This window comes from Equus asinus, chromosome 20 (genome assembly GCF_041296235.1).
Source record: "Equus asinus isolate D_3611 breed Donkey chromosome 20, EquAss-T2T_v2, whole genome shotgun sequence".
Lineage (NCBI taxonomy): Eukaryota > Metazoa > Chordata > Mammalia > Perissodactyla > Equidae > Equus > Equus asinus.
In genome coordinates, this window is record NC_091809.1 from 89,945,995 (window position 1) to 89,964,250 (window position 18,256).

At 47.4% G+C, this 18,256-nt stretch overlaps 1 protein-coding gene across 1 annotated transcript; it reads left to right on the forward strand.

Moving 5' to 3' along the window:
• The first annotated feature begins 254 nt into the window (after window positions 1-254).
• On the forward strand, window positions 255-9,275 carry CNGA4 (cyclic nucleotide gated channel subunit alpha 4). The gene is made up of 7 exons (XM_070491558.1): window positions 255-1,129; window positions 1,634-3,948; window positions 4,082-4,183; window positions 4,386-4,492; window positions 4,796-5,441; window positions 6,226-6,575; window positions 8,314-9,275. The coding sequence occupies exons 2-7, from the start codon at window positions 3,887-3,889 to the stop codon at window positions 8,772-8,774; spliced, it is 1,728 nt and encodes a 575-aa protein (XP_070347659.1). The 5' UTR covers window positions 255-1,129; window positions 1,634-3,886; the 3' UTR covers window positions 8,775-9,275.
• Window positions 9,276-18,256: the final 8,981 nt, after the last annotated feature.

Consider the following 18,256-nt stretch of genomic DNA (forward strand, 5'->3'; position numbering starts at 1 on the left):
ACCGACGGTATTCGGAGCACGGAGTACCGCCTCTTCCCAAGGTTCCGCCCCTTCGTGCTGTAAACCCCGCCCCCCAGAAGAACTCAGGCGAGTCATAGGGGAAGACCTCTGGGGAGGCGGAGGCCCGCGGGGCGGGGGGCGGAGCCTGGAGAGGAAAGGTCGAACCAGAGGGCAGAAGGAGGGCTCTAAGGAGGGATGCGATATTAAGATACAGGGAAAGACTAGAGGGCGGGGCTTAGGGAAAGATGGGCCTGCAAGAGACAAGAGGGGAAGAGACGAGACCACGGACCCTGGGAGGTGCTTAGAGTGGAAGACTGGGCGTGGAAGGGGCGTGGCTAGTACGAAACTGTAGGCCTGAGGGCGGAGTCAGTAGGTGGGCGGGGCCTGGGGAAAAGCGCTCTAGCGAGGGCTGATTGACAACAGTCTAATTCATTTTTGCCTTCTCAGCCCGCACAGCTTGCATAGTACCCGGGCGATGATTGCCCCCTTTCCTTCCCCCAACACCTGCTGCCCCGTGATCTCTTGGATACTGTCTTATTCAGTCACTCAATGATCACGGAATAAATGCCTCCTTGTCAGGCGGGATTCCAGGTGAATTAGAACCGGTCTCTGCCCTCCAGGACCATTAAGGAGCAGGATTTAACATACGTGTGTTCAGAGGGTGAGGGGAAAGAGAGGGAAGGGGCTTAGGGAAGCATTCCAGGAGGAGATGATGTCTGAGCAGAGTCTTAAGAAACAAACAAGAGTAAGATACACTAAGAGAAATGGAAGTTTCAGATAAGGTCTGTAGTTTAGTTGGAAGTGTTGTACCAATGTTAATCCCCTGGTTTTGATCATTGTACTCTGGTTCTATAAGATGATAACAGGGGAACATGGGTAAGGAATTTACAAGAACTTTCTGTACTATTTTTGCCACTTTTCTGTAAGCCTAAAATTAGTTCAAAACAAAAAGTATTTAGAAAGAAAAAGAAATAGAAGTTTCGGCCCAAAGGATCAGCACATACCAAGGCAAGGAAGAATGGACAACTCCTAGGGGGTGCGCTGGGAACAACAATCAGTACAGCATGTCTGGACCCTAGGGAACATGCAGAGGAAACATTCTGAGATAAGGCTGAAGACAAGGACAGAGGTGAGACACTAGAGAGCTTTGTAGGTCAAGTTAAAGAGTTTAGATTTTATCCTTGGGATAATAGGGAACTATAAAGAATTTTATACATGGCCAGATTGATAGGGCCAAAATTAGAGTAGTACGGATGCAGAGAAATAGATATGTGAACATTAGAAGGTAGGTCACTGGGCTTGATGACTGGATGAATATAAGAGGGAAAAAAGAGGAAGGACTAAAAACTGATGCTTAGCTTATATAAGTTCAAACACAGGCAAAACTAAACTATGCTATTAGAAGTCAGGAGAGTGATTACCCTTGGAAAAGCATTGACTGGAAGCAGGCAAAGTGGGGTTCTCTACATGAGTGCTGGTTACATAGGTGTGTTCACTCTGTGAAATTTATCAAGCTGTATACTAAGAAAATGTGCACTTTTCTATATGTATGTTTGTTCTGGTTATTATGCTGTGTAACAAACCATCCCAAACTTAGTGGTATAAAACAATGGCCATTTTATTATGCTCACAGATTCTGCAAATTCAAGCAAGACACTCATCTGAGAAGCTCGAACACCTGGGGGTGACTTGAGGCTGATGACTGGAATCATCTGAAAGCTTCTTCACTCACATGTCTGATGCCTGAGCTGGGACAACTCAAAGGCTGAGCTCAGGTGGGGCTGTCAAACAGAGTACAGACACACAACTGCTGCTTGTGGCTATGGCTTCTCACAATGTGGCAGCTAGATTCCAAGAGGGAGCATCCTGAGAGGGAGCTTCCAAACAACTGGCATTCCAAGAGAACCAGAAGGAAGCTGCATGGCCTTCTATGATCTAGCCTCAGAAGTCACACAACATCACTCCTGCTGTACTCTATTAGTTGAAATAGTCATAAGGGAGGAGCGTCAAAGAATTTGTGACCATTTTTAAAAACCGCCAAAATGTCATACAATAATAATAATGATAGCGATAATAATAAATACTGGTGTTGGGTATTTTGGCTGAAATGCCAAAGATAGATATTATAAAAGAAAGAGCAGATGGGGGAAGATAATGAGCTCAGTTATAGACCCAATGGGCTGAAGGTGACTGTGGGGTATCCAAGTGGGGACATCCAGTGAGAAATTAGTGGTATACAAAGGTCTGCAGCTCAGAAAGAGTTCTTGGGAGTCATTAGATGGGAAAGGAAATCCTGTGGGTGACTGAGATTGGCCAGAGAGAGTTGGGAGGATGGAAAGAAAAGGCCTAGGACAGAGTCCTAAAAAACATCAGCATGGAAGGGATGGGCAGAGGAGCTTATGAAAGACACTAAGAAAAAATAAACAGAAAACCAAGAAATTATGGTATCACAGAAACCATGGCAAAAGGGGATTTCGATAAAATGTTGGGGACTATAGACGTTTCTTCCAAGAAACTCTCCAAAAACACAAATCTGACCATATCACTTAACTGTGCAAAACACTTCACAAGTTGTCCATTGCCTTTAGATAAAATCCAAGATTTATAACATGGCTGACAAAACTCTCCCTGAGCTGGTGTCTGTCCAACATTCAGCTTCATCTCTCACCACTGGCCCCTCAGGTTCTCTACAAAAACCACTTAATGTTCCCCCTGTCACCCATGCTTTTGGAAATCTTTATTCCTTTGCACATTCTACGCATGTTGCCTCTAGTGCTCTTCACCATCTCATCTCTATACCTGACTAACTCCTATTCTTCCTACAGAATCCAGGCTCAGTTGGGACCCTTCCTTTCCCTTCCTGTGTACTGTCATAGCCCTCTGTGTATCCACCTAAAGGAGTACCCACCAGTCTGGCGTGTAATTGCCTGCACACCTGACTATTTCCCCTACAGGACTGTGAGTTTCTGGAGGGCAGGGAATGTTTTTCATTCTTCTTTTATCCCCAGTGCTTAGCACAATATTGACCTGGCACATAGCAGGTGTTCTGATTATGACTTGTTGACTGAGAAAGATGATAGTAGTTAAAGGGACATCAAGCTGAGGGAGAATTTTTAGATTTTTTGTTTGTTTTAGTATGGGAGAGATTTAGGCATGTTCACAGAAAGGGAAATTGAAAGAGGTTGAGGATCTAGGAAACATGTGGAATAGCTGGTGGGATCAGGCCCTAGAGGTAACAGGAAGGAATAGGGGCAAAACCCCACAGGATGGCCCCTGTCACACTCATCCAGCAGGAAAGAGGCAAGGTTAATGTGGATGTAGATAAGGGTGCATATAATAAAAGCAGAGTTCACATCTGATGTGACACGCATTCTTCGTCCCCAGAGACTAGTTCAGCACCTGACACAAAAGACCCATTCAGTAAATAGTTGTTAAGTGAATAAAGAATAAGGCCCAAGCAGGGAACTTGCACAATGTAAAACTGAATGAATGACTGAGCCTACACTGGCACCCAGATCTCCTGACCTAGAGGGCCCCTATGTACTACACCTTGTTGGCAGGGAAGGTGACACACTGCCCAGGCTTACCCCTGAGGCATGCACCCTCACCTTCTCCAGGGACCTCATTAGTGATGTTTAGCTGGGCAGGTGTAAGCCTAGGCCCTGGGAGACAGGGCAGGGAGCTGGAGCCACACTGCCTCCACCCCCTCAGTACCAGCTTGCCCTGGTTGTGTTGCTAAGAGCTTCAGACACCAAAGACAGAGAAGTCGCAGCTGGAGACCAAAGGCAGCCTCCTCCAGGCAGGCAGACGCTAGCCCCCACCTTCTGAAGCCACCTACAGGCAGAGGCCCTGGATATCTCACACCCAGGCACCAGGTCACAGAACCATGAACCAGGACAGCAAAGTGAAGACAACAGAGTCCAGGCCCCCTGCTCCGTCCAAGGCCAGGTGAGAGATCCTGGTCCCTGGTGTCAGATCTGTCCACTGCACTAGATAAAGCCTAATTCCTCTTGGTGCCCCCAGACCCTCAACATTGAATGTCTGGTGAATAAATGAAACAGACTTCCTCTGTTGTCCCCAGGAAGTCGCTGCCTGTCCTGGACCCATCTGGGGATTACTACTACTGGTGGCTGAACACAATGGTCTTCCCAGTAATGTATAACCTCCTCATCATCGTCAGCAGGTTTGGTGGGGCCACGGGAGGGCCTTAAGCAGAGACAAGAGCTAAAAACTGAGACCCAGGAGAAGGGCGGGCCTTTGGGTGGGACCCCGGGGAGGGGCAGGGCCTATGCGAGGGCCCAGGGCAGAGTGCTGTGTGGCTTGGGCAGATGACCTCACACTCGGAGAGTGCCCTTAAACAAATCCGTTCTCTCCCCACCACGCAGAGCCTGCTTTCCTGACTTGCAGCATGGTTATCTGGTAGCCTGGTTAGTGCTGGACTACATAAGTGACCTGCTGTACCTACTGGACATCGTGGTGCGCTTCCACACAGGTCAGTGAGTCCCAGGACTGACCCTTTGTTCTGTCTTCCCTTCCTCTTAGTAACAAGAAAGTGACCCCCTCCCTGACGGCACTTTCACATGCCTCTATGCTTGTCAACACCCTTATGCTCACCACAGAAACCCTAGAACAGGTTATGCCCACCACTACCCTGTCCCCGTGACTGTCCCTCTGTCCCAGCCTGGCCTGCCCACCCTCACCCTTATTACAGGAGTAGGCAGGCACCCTGACTGAGCCACATACCTGACTCCATCTTACAGCTGACCCCAGCCTGACCTCCCCTCTTCCTCCCCAGGCTTCTTGGAACAGGGCATCCTTGTGGTGGACAAGAGTAGGATCGCCAGTCGCTATGCTCGCACCTGGAGCTTCCTCGTGGACCTGGCTTCCCTAGTGCCCACAGACGTGGCCTACTTGCAGCTGGGCCTGCACACACCCACACTGAGGCTGAACCGCTTTCTGAGGGCACCCCGCCTCTTTGAGGCCTTTGACCGCACAGAGACCCGCACAGCTTACCCAAACGCCTTTCGCATTGCCAAGCTGATGCTTTACATTTTTGTTGTCATCCATTGGAACAGCTGCCTGTACTTTGCCCTGTCCAGGTACCTGGGCTTCGGGCGTGACTCCTGGGTGTACCCTGATCCCGCACAGCCTGGCTTTGAGCGCCTGCGGCGCCAGTACCTCTACAGCTTTTACTTCTCCACACTGATCCTAACCACCGTGGGCGATACGCCGCTGCCAGCCCGGGAGGAGGAGTACCTCTTCATGGTGGGAGACTTCCTGCTGGCCGTCATGGGTTTTGCCACCATCATGGGTAGCATGAGCTCTGTCATCTACAACATGAACACTGCAGATGCAGCTTTCTACCCAGACCATGCACTTGTGAAGAAGTACATGAAGCTGCAGCATGTCAACCGCCGGTTGGAGCGGCGAGTTATTGACTGGTGAGGATGCTGGGGATCCAGCCCAGGACAGGGAGAGGTGTATGTGATAGAATCTGAGGAAGATGGCTGGTTTCTTATTGTCTGAGGGGCCAGGCAGGGCAGTCAGGATGTTGCATTCATTGGGGGGTTCACTGGGTGAGGCTTGAAAAAGAATGTCCTCCACTAATTGGATCTGGCCTTAGAGGGAGGGGTTGGGTAAGAGACTGACAGGAAGAGGAACTCATGCATGAGAAAGGATAACCTGGAGACCAGGGAATGGGAACTGGCACTGCCTGTAGGGCTCAGAGGGCCTGGAAGCAGTAAACAGGGAAGGGCAATCCCTCCCCACCCTGGGGATGGCCAACAACAAAATGGTTGACTATGTTATGGTAGTCCATACTGTAGGCTGAACAATAGGAAGCGACACCAAGTTGGGGACTAGAGCAGAGGGCCTCTAGAGAAGACAGGGCTTGGTGATTGAAGTAGGTGTCAGTGGGATGGCACAAAACATCACTCACTGGTGGGTGGGGAGAGCCTGACAGGAGGTAAAGAGTATCTTATTCATTGTCAGCTGGTAGAGGCTTCCAGGCCCTGGCTGAGGAAGAAAAGGTCAAAACCTATCTGTGACCAGCAAAGGAAATTGCGGACTGAAAGTATTCATCAGCCAACTGTCAAGTATTCTCATGCCCCTGTGAGATCTCAGTGTGGTTGGGCTCTTGGTTGAAACTAACTTGAGCACTGATGGAAGGTGTGGAGGCAGGCATGTAGGGGGCTGGTGAGGAACTGGTGCTGCCCTTGCCCCCAGGTACCAGCACCTGCAGATCAACAAGAAGATGACCAATGAGGTAGCTATCTTACAGCACTTGCCCGAGCGGTTGCGGGCAGAAGTGGCCGTGTCTGTACACCTGTCTACTCTGAGCCGGGTGCAGATATTCCAGAACTGTGAGGCCAGCCTGTTAGAGGAGCTGGTGCTGAAGCTGCAGCCCCAGACCTACTCACCAGGTGAATATGTCTGCCGCAAGGGGGACATTGGCCGAGAGATGTACATCATCCGCGAAGGTCAACTTGCCGTGGTGGCAGATGATGGAATCACACAGTACGCTGTGCTTGGTGCAGGGCTCTACTTTGGGGAGATCAGCATCATCAACATCAAAGGTGGGTACCCCAGCATTTGTTCTGGGAACAGGGCCAGGGGAGGTGTATGGGGACAGCAGACCCCAGTACTGAGACCAGATGGTACATCAGGGCCTACAGATTAAGGAAACTTGGCACTTGCCTGAGTCACCAGAGGGCTCAGGAGAAAGGCAGGACATGGAGGGTCTTTTCCCTGAGAAGAAGCTGATCCAAGGTCAGTGAGGAGGGTGGGTCCTTGGAAGAGAGAGGACACATGCTCTGTAGGTGTCAACCTGAAGCACCAACAGACCGGTGGAAGGTAGCAGAGATAATAATAATAATAATAATAATAATAATAATAATAGCAGCTAATATTTATTGTGTGCTTAGTACCTGCCCTGTTCAAAGTGCTTCACATGTACCAAATCATTAAATTCCCACAGCAACTCTATAAGGTACGTACTATTATCTGCACTTTAAAGGTAAGGAAATTGGAGCACAGAGAAGTTTGGGAACTTGTCCACAGGTAATTAGGTCATATGGGTAATAAGTACACACACTTGGGGTCAGTACAAGGAACAACTTTCTCACAGCCAAGTGGAAAGGAAGGAATCCCCAGGTACTCCATCAACTCCAGGCTAGGTCAGGCCAGGTACTCTACACTGGCTCATTTTTTCCTCTCATCAGCCCTGTGCAGTAGGAGTTGTTCAACCGATGCTACAGGAGATGAAAGGGGGTGAGTGCACTGTCACTGACTGAGGCTGGATACACTCTCAGCCTGGGAATCCCACTGTCTAGTTGTTCTAAAGGCCTCACATCTGTCCCCTAAGGACTCCTCAGGCTCCACATCCTATATGGAGTTGGCCACTGTCTACCTGACTTCAGACAAGTCACTTCCCTTTTTTAGGCCTCCATTTCCTCACCTATCCAATGGGGCTGATATTAAAAACCCAAAGAGTTATTTGTGAGGATTAAATAAGCTGTATGGGTGAGGCACCCAGCACAGTGCCTGGTGCACAGCAAGCGTTCAACAAACAGTGGCTCCCTTGCCCCTTCTAAGGTCCTTCTAGCTATGAGACTTTGCAGCATTTGGCCTAACCTCTCTTCCCATCCACCCCCCACCAGTATCTTTCTAAAATGCAAATGATACCATACAGCTCCCCTGATTAAAATATTTCAGTAGTTTCTCACTGCCCTCAGCATAAGGTCTGAACTCTTTACCATGCCTTATGAGACTCGGCATGATTTGGTTCTCTCCTCCTCTTTCCACGCTCCTCACACCCTGCACTTCAGCCACTCTGGACTACTTACTATTATCTGCATCCACCTAACTTTCCTACCTCCATCCCTCTGCTCATGCTCCTCCCTCTGCCTAGATACCTCCCTCCCTCCCTCTATTCCCCTAGTTACCTCCTACTCAGTCAGGCATCACTTCCTCCAGGCTTCCCTAAATTCTCTACCCTGCAGCTTGTTAGGGGCTCTTTGCCTATCTTCCCACAGTACCGGATGCATATGTCTATACTGCACCAGCTATATTGTTATGTAACTATCCGATTAAATGTCTACCTCCTCTAGACTGTGAATTCTTAGAGGCAAGTCAGATATCCACCCAGCACATGGCCTAGTCCCCAGTTCTTTACTGAATGAAAGAGTTAATGAAGCAGAAAAAGAGACTCAGAAGGGCAAATATGAAGGTGGGGGTCCTGGTTCAGGAGTGAAATGCCCCCTCACACCCAACCTGACTAATTATTCTTCTCACATGTCTGCCTATATGCCACAGGGAACATGTCTGGGAACCGCCGCACAGCCAACATCAAGAGTCTAGGTTATTCAGACCTGTTTTGCCTGAGCAAGGAGGACCTGCGGGAAGTACTGAGCGAGTATCCACAGGCCCAGACCGTCATGGAGGAAAAGGGCCGTGAGATCCTGCTCAAAATGAACAAGTTGGACGTAAATGCCGAAGCAGCTGAAATTGCCCTACAGGAGGCCACAGAGTCCCGTCTGCAAGGCCTCGACCAGCAACTGGATGATCTGCAGACCAAGTTTGCACGCCTCCTGGCTGAGCTGGAGTCCAGCGCACTCAAGATTGCTTATCGCATCGAACGGCTGGAGTGGCAGACTCGAGAGTGGCCAATGCCTGAGGAACTGGCCGAGGCTGATGACGAGGGTGAAACTGAGGAGGGAACGTCCAAGAGTAGAGAGGGCAGGGCTGGCCAGGAGGGTCCCCCAGGCCCAGAGTGACCCCATCTCTATCCTCAGGCCCCCCACCTACAAGTAAATCCAGAGTTAGAGGAAATCCTGCCTGCAGAAACTCTGCCATCATGTCTGCTGTTACAGACATGGGAGTAAACTGTGTCTGTAGTTGCCCACGTAGGGGTGTAGGAGGATAGCACACATTCATTCCCCACTCACCAGCATACACACTCTGGCCCCAAGACTGTGCATTCCATATAAAATGCTGTGGAGTTCTCCTCAGAGCACACTTGCTTTCTCACACACATAGATATGTCTTATACCCTCGTAACATATACACATTCAGTCGTGCACCTCATAAATACACACATTCTGAGCATCATACACCAATAGACACACAGATGCCCTCCACAGGTTTGCACACACTTGTGAACACACAAAACCACACCCAGAGCCCTCTTCTTCCAAGACAATCTTTAAATGCCCCTCGTATGGGAGGTCCACAAGTATACCCTGCAAGTTGCACTTCAATAAAGTATTTGCCTCCTCACTAAGCATTTATTGGCCTGATGGGAAAAGGCAAAGCCCTGGTGGACCAGGATGAATTCTGTCTGAATTCTGGGTCACACGGGCAAGGGGCATGGGCTGTGTAGTAGCTGGTGGGTAGGATTCAAAGAGGATGGGGTACGTGATGAATCGAGGATCAGTACTTAGCAAAGGCAAAACAGGCTTATGCATCATACTGCTGTAATTGGGCACCTGCTTTTATAGACTTATTTACGTACACACACTGACCACTGCATCTCATACCAAAGTGTGTGTCCCCAACTTCGTGAGCTCTGAGGGGTTTGATCTAGCTTAGTGAGCCAGAGCAGATACCTCTACTCCTTTTTCCTTCCTCTGGCCCAGCCCTGGAGCCTGGGACCAGGGCTATGCCACATTCAGTACTGATTCCAAGGGGAGAATAGTTCCCAGAACCACTGACCTGATCCTGTCCTACCATGCCAGTTGTTTAAGCTGGCCTTGATGCTAGCAGAAATCCAGCCCTCCTTCTCTATATGGTATTCCAAAGAATAGAGATTGGGTGGAGTGGAATATCATGGTTAAAGAGAACTGAAGATTAGTATTTGTGGAGTTTTGGAGTAACTTTGGCATACTTGGAAAGAGGTCTGCAGGTCTGGGGCAGGGAAGGTGTTGTGGGGTCTGTGGGGAGGAGTCTGATGTCATCTCTGAATCATATTCACCTTGATCACAAAGTTAGCTCCTCCAGGGCCTAGCCAGTCTTGGGTCTGAGCTGTGCCAGGTGGTGTTTTAAAATGTACCTGGGATTTCCTTTATCAATAGGACTGAGTGAAGACACAGGTCAATGCCACTGAAAGAATAATTTATTACTTATAGTCCCCAAGAGGAGGGGCATACTGCGCCACACAGGGCCACATGGGAACGCACCAGGGTTAATCAGGAGGCAGAAGACGCAAGGGGAAAACATGGACAAAAAGCCTTTATTACTATAGTGGTGGGAAGTTTTTAGGTGGGGATGTCCCCTATTGGGCAGGAAGTGAAACCATTTTAGGAGCTTATGGTTAGAAGGTACATAATATCATTTTCAAGCACCTTCAAAAGCCAGACCACAGGGGTGATGTAAACAACTCTGGTCATCAGCTTGGCCCATAAATTCAGGATGCCAAATCAGCAATTATAGAATATCAAAAATGACTATTATAGGTGGTATGAGAGAATGTAGGGTAGGGCCCTCAGTGCTGTGAGGGCGGGATGTGTGGGAGCATCGGCTGATGTGTGGTCATGGAGACATTCCCCTAGAACTGTTGGTTCCTCAAAGCTGACCAACCTTTTGCATATGGTAGGTGCAGGAGACATAGATGCATTCAGACATTAAGGACTTGGAACAAAACTTTCTTTAAGAGAAACTAAGGCTGTGGCTGGAGTCAAGGTGTCAGGAGAGACTATCAGAGTCATTGCATGTTAAATCACTTAAAAGTATGTGATTATTTTGTGATTATCTTTCTTACAAAATATGGGATCCATAGGGCTGGCCCAAAGTCTGTCTTGTTCATCACTGTATCCTCAGGGCCAAAACTTTACCTGGCACATAGCAGGTACTCAAATATATATTTGGCAACCAAAGAGATGAGAGTTGAAGCAGATAGAGGCCTAAAGTTGGAGGAAGATATGTTCAGCTTCTCAAGAGGTTTTCCTACCATATCTGCCCTCAAATCAGGTTGAGCTAGAATGGGTGGGTATGTTATGAAGGCCATCTTAGTAGTACCTGATGGATTTAGAGAGGTGAGAATATGCTTTTCATTGACACAATACAGTATGCACACCTGTCCCAAGAGAAAGGTCTCTTAGAACAGGTGATCCCTGCCACTCCATAGAATCCTGGTCTACAGCACAAGGAGGGTGATAAGTGGCCATCTGGCTCATCTTGGATGCAGAAACAAAACTCTTCTGGGGTCAGCTGTGCATCTTGCTCAGCTTCTGATGTTCCAGGATGAAGAGATCAAATTCCTTATGGTGGAGCCACCACACCTGAAGTCACCTTGAAGATCAGCAATTCCACATGCTGGGGTCCTTTAGTTGTGGAGTGCTTTTCATCATGGCACAGAAGATAATGTTTTAATAATTTTGGGTAAAACTGGATAGAGTTAGGTCAGGATAGGCAGAAGGCAACCCAAATTTTAAATTCCTGGAACAACAAAAATCCAAATTTTTTTAATTCCAAAGCATATTCGTTACTGTATGTTAAGTACTAGGCTGGGTACTTATATACGTGTCAGGAACTTTTATTGAGATGTTCATTTCCAATTTGTTCATTTTGTCCCTCCTCCCATCATAAGAAACTACATAAATCTTTGTATCCCCTAGACTTAAACCTTTTTAAATAGCAGCATCAAAAATAGAAATTTTCAGAAACTCTCTGCCCTAGGTTTTGTTTGTGAAAAGCAAGGCTCCTAGACTTTTACAAACACTTCACCTAGGGGGTGAATTGTGCCCAACCGTCTGTGAGGGCTTAGAGTTGAAGAAACAGAATCTTCAGGACCTGAGGAGAGGAGAGTCCCCAAGACTAAGAAAAGGAATGGGATTCTTGAGCACTGTATTAGTGTTCTTTTGCTGCTGTAACATATTACCACAAATTTAACAGCTTAAAACAGTACCCCGTTATTATCTTACAGTTCTGTGAGTCAGAAATCCAGGCACAGTGTGGCTCAACTGGGCCCTCTGTTCAGGGCCTCCCAAGGCCAAAATCAAGGTGTCAACAGGGCTCTTTTCTGGAAGCTCTGGGGAAGAATCTGATTCCAAGATCATTCAGGTTATTGAAAGAATTCCATTCCTTTTGGTTGTAGGACTGAGGTCCTTATTTCCTTGACATATGGGCCCTTCATCTTCGAGCCAACAAAGTCAAGTTAAATCTTCCTCATTCCTCAAATCTCTTACTTTCCCTTCTATTACAAGGCTAAGGAAGATCTCTGTTTTTTAAGCTCATATGATTAGATTAGGTCCATTGAGATAATCCAGGATAATCTATTTTAAGGTCAGATGATTATTAATCTTAATTAAATCTGCAGCCCCTTTTGCCAAAATCCCAGGAATAACACCAGAGGACAAAGGTAATGGGAGCCAAAATTCTACGTATCACAATGTTTCTGGGGAGAAAAGTAGCCTGGACCCCACTTTCACAGGGGGCCCAGAATAGAGAACATTAAGAATTGAATGGAAACAGGAAAGATCACCATGTCCAAGCTGGCACTGAAGCCTCAAAGCAGCACCCTCAAGGGGGAGGACAGGCCTGAACAAGGTGCACACCAGCATAACAGGCATGGTCTGAAGGCCGAGGCCCTCCCCGCCTCCAGTTATTCTGTCCAACATAAAACCCCCAGAGACTTTTGCAAGATGCTCAACTAGGGGAAAACAGATTGGAAAGAAAGCCACAAAACACAAGTGAGATAAAATTTTCCATAAGGTAGGTGGTTAAAAGGTTAGCTGAGAATTGTCTGATTTAGAGAATCAAGGAAATATCCAATTTTTTACACTGTTATGGAATCATTCATAACTGCTCTATATCCATTATCTCATTGGGTTCTTAGAAAAACATTAAGAAGTTTAAATTATTATTATTATGCTCATTTTTCCAGATCAGGAAACTGAAGCCCATAAATAATTAAAAGTATTAGATACAATTTATTAAGAAGCTGTTTCATGCCAGGCCTTGAGCTAAGTGCATTCTCTCAATTAACCCTTACAACCAAATGTGAAAGTTCTATTATTACCCCATTTTGAAATGAGAAAACCCAGGCTCTGGGAGGTTAGATAACTTGGCCAATATCACAGCGCTCCTCAGTCAGATGGCATAAAACCTAGGTCTGTCTTACTGCTTCTCTAGAGAGATAAGGAAAGAGATTACCTCAGCTTGAGGCTGAGGCCAGGCAAGTTCCTTCCTTTCTTGAGAATGACTGTTGCAAGCAGTAACACTGGTAATCAGGGGAGAAGGAGCCAGTCACCAGCAAGCCTGCCCATCGTGCTGAAGTGTGATCTCAAGGCTGCAGCCAGAGACAAGGGACCACCCACTGCTCTGGAGAAGAGCTGCCAATTCCAGCTCTCCCTTCTGCACACATACAGTGAGAGGAGGGCAGGAGTTTTGGAGTCACTGCTAGATTCCTACATGGGTGTCAAGAATGTCAAAGGGACCTCCTGCTGAGAGCCCAGCTGCTCTGGCTTAGCTCTTTTCCCTCCCACAGGACCTAGGGCCTCACCCACTTCCCACCTTGGGTCACTAACCTCAGGACACCTCGCCCGGCTAACACTTGGGATATACACTCTTCCTCAGTGTTCACAGCTTGTTTGGTCCTCCACACTTCACCCTTTTCTTTCTGAGGATTTGGCTGCTAGCCCTGAAGACAGATGGAAATAAAGTATCGAGCTTGGAAGGAAATCAAATTGGTAGGGAGAAGGGCCATCCAACCCCAGGGAAGATCTAGTGCAAACACTGGAAGCCAGGAATCAAGAGCCAGGAGCAGGAGGCAAGGTGGGTGGATTCTAGTTTGAGGCTGAAGCGAGGGTTTGGCTTGAGGCTCAGATCAAAAGTGGATAATCTAGCTGGGTTAGAGCCAGGGTCAGAGTCACAGCCCAGTCAGGGCAAGTATTAGGCTGACTTATAAGCACAAGAGAGGGGAAAGAGCTTGGAGCCAGTCAGATGCTTGGAGCCAATCGGAGTAGGATTTTAGTTCCGAAACATCTCTTACTAACTGGGGGACTCAGCCTCTTACAAAATCTTTCAGGGTTGTTGAAAGAAATGCTTGGAGAATTAAAATGTAAATGAGATAATGAGTGCAAACTGCCTACTAGAGCCTGACAGACAGTACCTGCTTAATAATGAATGGTAGCTATGACCATTGTTCCTATTTCTCTAGGAGCAGTTGTGCCTTTGAGGGCCCTGGAGCACAGGTTGTGGTGCTCTGTTTGGCCCTGGGCCTCCGGGCTGTGCTGGCAATACCAGGTCTGGCCAGCAGAGGGCCTAGGGCACTCCGTCCCTCCCCTTGTCTGGCTCCCTCCCAGGCCTCAGGATGGCATTGCCTTTTAAAGCTGGGAGACTCATCCAGGGAGAAATGGAATCTCAGGGACAGAATTGTGGTCTCTACTGATTTGTGAAAACCTTTCTTCAGATTTTTTAACAAAGACTAAAATGCAGCAGTGATGATGCTGAGAGACATTACAGAGGAAGTTGTGCCAAATCAGAGACAGCACTGTTGGGGGCAGTGCCATCAAATGGCTGGAAACATTCAGGAGTGTCTCCCCCAACACCTTGAAAAATCCTTGTGCTTTTCACCCCAGAACGCATGGGCCCTCTTAAGGTCTGTCATTGCCTTTCCAGTTTCAGTACCTTGGCCTGTTGTCCGCACCCTTGCCCTTCACCAGCAGGTCCCACAGGTCCCCAGAGACTGATAACTTGGATGTGTTCATGGAAGCCTTCTCTCTGGGTGACTTCCCTCGTGAGCCTTCCTGTGGCTTTGTTAGACCTCAAGTCATGCCCTGACCTGGGGGATCCAGGCCCCTGTTGACCTACCTCTCAGACATGAGAGCCCACATCTGAAGTCATGTATAACCACCCATTGGGAGCTAGCCCGAAGATTTGTGCCTCTGCTCTCCCCAGCACAAGCTCCAGGATCTGGAAAGCTAGTCCTTTCCTTGGTTTCTTTCCTCTGCGCAACATCTCTGGTGCTCCAGCTCCAGCCTTTCTGTCTTCTCAGTGCCCTCCCTCTTTGTTTAATTGTCCCAAGAGAAGGGCCTCCTACGTGGGCAGGGAGTGTGTGGGCAGGAGCTCAGCACAGAAGCATATCTGCACATCGCAGAAATGCAGAGAAGAGAAGGCCTTGAAAGATGTGGGGAGATGTGGGAAGAAGGCAGCCTAATCAGACACAGAGGGAGGGGCTGAGCCAATGGGCAAGTGGGCACCCCAAAGACTAAATTGTGACTAGTTTCTCCCCTAGACTGGATTCCAGCTGCATGTGTGTGTCAGAGCCAGGGGTGCTGGAGGCAGAGCCTATTCCACAACCCTCATACCACTGTGTGTGTGAACACTGTGTGTCCTGAGTAAAGTGCTGACATGGTGTGGCCCTGCAACCTACCTAGAATAAGTGTTACCTTATACAGCAGGTCGTCTGGCTATGCATTAGGCACTACATTCTCCTCCCTTAGTTGTTTCCCCTGAACATTTACTGAAGTGTTGTTTAAACTTTCCCCTCTTATCTCAACTCTGATATAGAATATTGAAAGAAGGATCATGTGCCCACATTTGGGCCTGTGGGGCAGTAGCTGGGTGATTGAGACTTCTCTAAGGGAAAATTTTTAGAGCTACAAGAGTCAAGCTGGGTGGGCCTGCATCCTCCTTCAAAACACACACACACACACACACACACAAATACACACACACAGAAAACAAAAACCTGACAACCTTTTTGAGTCAGAAAGGCAGCTGCCCTCAGGACTGAGCTTGGCCCTACTTTGGGACACCTTACCCTTGCTTCCTTGACCTCTTAGGTTTCTGGTTTATTCTGGGACAAGGGTCCAGGTCTCTTTCCTCTTGCTACCCACACTGACTTTCCAGTTCCTCCTTGCTCTGATCTAAAGTCCCCCTGTTTCCTGGCTCTGAGCAATCCCATTCCTCCCAAATGCTGGCTTACTCCCTGGCATAGATGGAATTTCCTGATTTTGAGAAATAAGCTTCGACCGTCTTAGCACCGCATTTTCATCCCCTCCTCTGCTCGTGGTACACACCCCCTTATCCACTGCACCTATCACTTGGTGTTTTCCTCTTTACAAACCATCTCCTTGAAACAATCTATGCCCACAATCTCCTGGCCCTCACCTCCCATCACCCATCTATATTTAGTCAGAGGAGAAAATATGAGCAAGGGACAAGGGTGATGAGTAATGTGGAATGCACCCTGAAGCTATAAGAAATTCAAGGTTCTCTGGGCAAAAAGAAAAGCTAAAAAATAAGTAATAAAAGGAGTGTGAAGAGTGGTTTGAGAAACTGTTGAGGAAAAGGGCAGGAGCCAGACCCTTGAAATATAGACAAAGGGCAATTGCAAGACATGTAACTGTAAGAACTGCTATGAGAAGTACAAGGAGTTACAGAAGTCCACAGGAGAGGCACCTAACCCAGACTTGTGGAGTTAAGGAAAGCTTCTCAGAGGAGTTTTGTCCTCTGTAACTCCTTTCCAACATCTGCAAACTCTTAAATCCTAAACTTCTTTGAACACTCTCCTAACTCCTGTGTTAACTAAAACCAGCACTCCCATAAGGATGGTACATCGTCTGCAGAAAAGGGTGACTTCTCATTCTCTCACAACCCCCATACTTGATTTGGGGTCCTCTGCATTCACCAATGCTTCTTCCCCATTCTCAATAAACCCCTGCTCCTTGGCACTCATACATTCATTGTGCTACTGTCTTCCCTTTTTCATTGCTGACAACTCCCAATCTTCTGGAGCCTACTTTACTCACTTTAGACTTTGTCACCTACCTCATGGTTCTGTCTTCTCCAGCTGAGATTCCATGGCCCATTATTTCACCCTTGACCCTTTGTTTTTCCATCCCAGCCATCTGATAAAATCTTAACTTTGAATGAACTAAAGTGTCTACATTCTCCCTGCTTGCATCCAACTACCTGAGCTCTGCTGGAGAAACTGATACCAGTAGAAATTCTTGATTACTAACTCTTAAATGAGTCCTCAATTCTTTTGTAACTATCTTACTACATTCCTTTTGTCTCCACTTTCCCTTTCGTAATCTATACAGTTTTCTTGAACAATCTTGACTCCTAAAATTTCAATCCTATCCACGCACACACACACACTCAGACACAGACACACACTCACACCACTTACTGTGACCAGATCCCCAAATTCATAGAGAAAGTAGGAACTATCAGCCAGCAGCTCCCCATTAAAGCTACACATCTACTGTCTTCAGTAAGATACAGATCAAGTTGCTGTGACAAGTGAGAGAAAAAACTGTAGAGCCTTAAGATTGCAGTTTCTTTCTTTTTCATACAGGAGAACCAGAGGGGGCAAAATGGCTTTAGAGTATAGGAGACCCACGCTCCTTCCATCTTGTCACTCTGCCATCCCTAGTGTATTACCCTCACTGTGTAAATGAAAGTGACTTACCTTTACATCCATATTCAACCTGCAGGAAAGGATAATGAGGAAAAGGGAGTCCACTCCTCTCTTTCAAGGGCTTGATCTGGGAGCTGCACTTATCACTTCTACCCATAACCACTGTCAGAATGTAGTCATAAAGCCTCATTTGGCTGCAAAAGAGTCTGTGAAATATAGTTGTTATCTGGTGGGCCATGACTTATTTTCACCTATAATTATTCTCTTCTAATAACTTCCTCATACAATTGAGTCTCTACTATCAAAAGCTAGAACACTCCACACGTGCTGTGGGTTCCATACCTCCCTTCCTGCTCAGGAATCTTGCATTAGTAATTAACTGACGTGTCTCTCTCTCTCTCTCTCTCTCTCTCTCTCTCTCTCTCTCTCTCTCTCACCCCCTCTCCCTGCCTCTCTTTTTCTTTGCATTAACAATTAACTTTGCTGCCCCTCCCCATCTTCAGTCTTTTCTATATGTTGGGGTAATTCCATCAGCAAAAATGTATTCTTCTAGTTCTTCCATCTTAAAAAACATCTTTTATTCCACAGCCCCCTCTTGTTACTACCCACTTTCCTTTCCTTAATAACTATTCTTCTAAAAGCCTTGCCTAAAGTTACTCGCTGCTCTTTCTCCCATCACATTCAGTTTTCCGCACACCCGATCTGTCTTCTGCCTCTACGACCTCACCAAAACGGCTCTTTCCAAGCATGCTGAGGCTCTCCAGGTCACTGAATTCAAAGCACAGTTTTCAGTCCTCATTTTTTTTTTTTTTTTTTGATCCAGGAGGAGCATTTGGCTCAGTTCAGCACCTTTTGCAGGCTGGTCTTTCTCTACCCAGCCTTTAAATAATG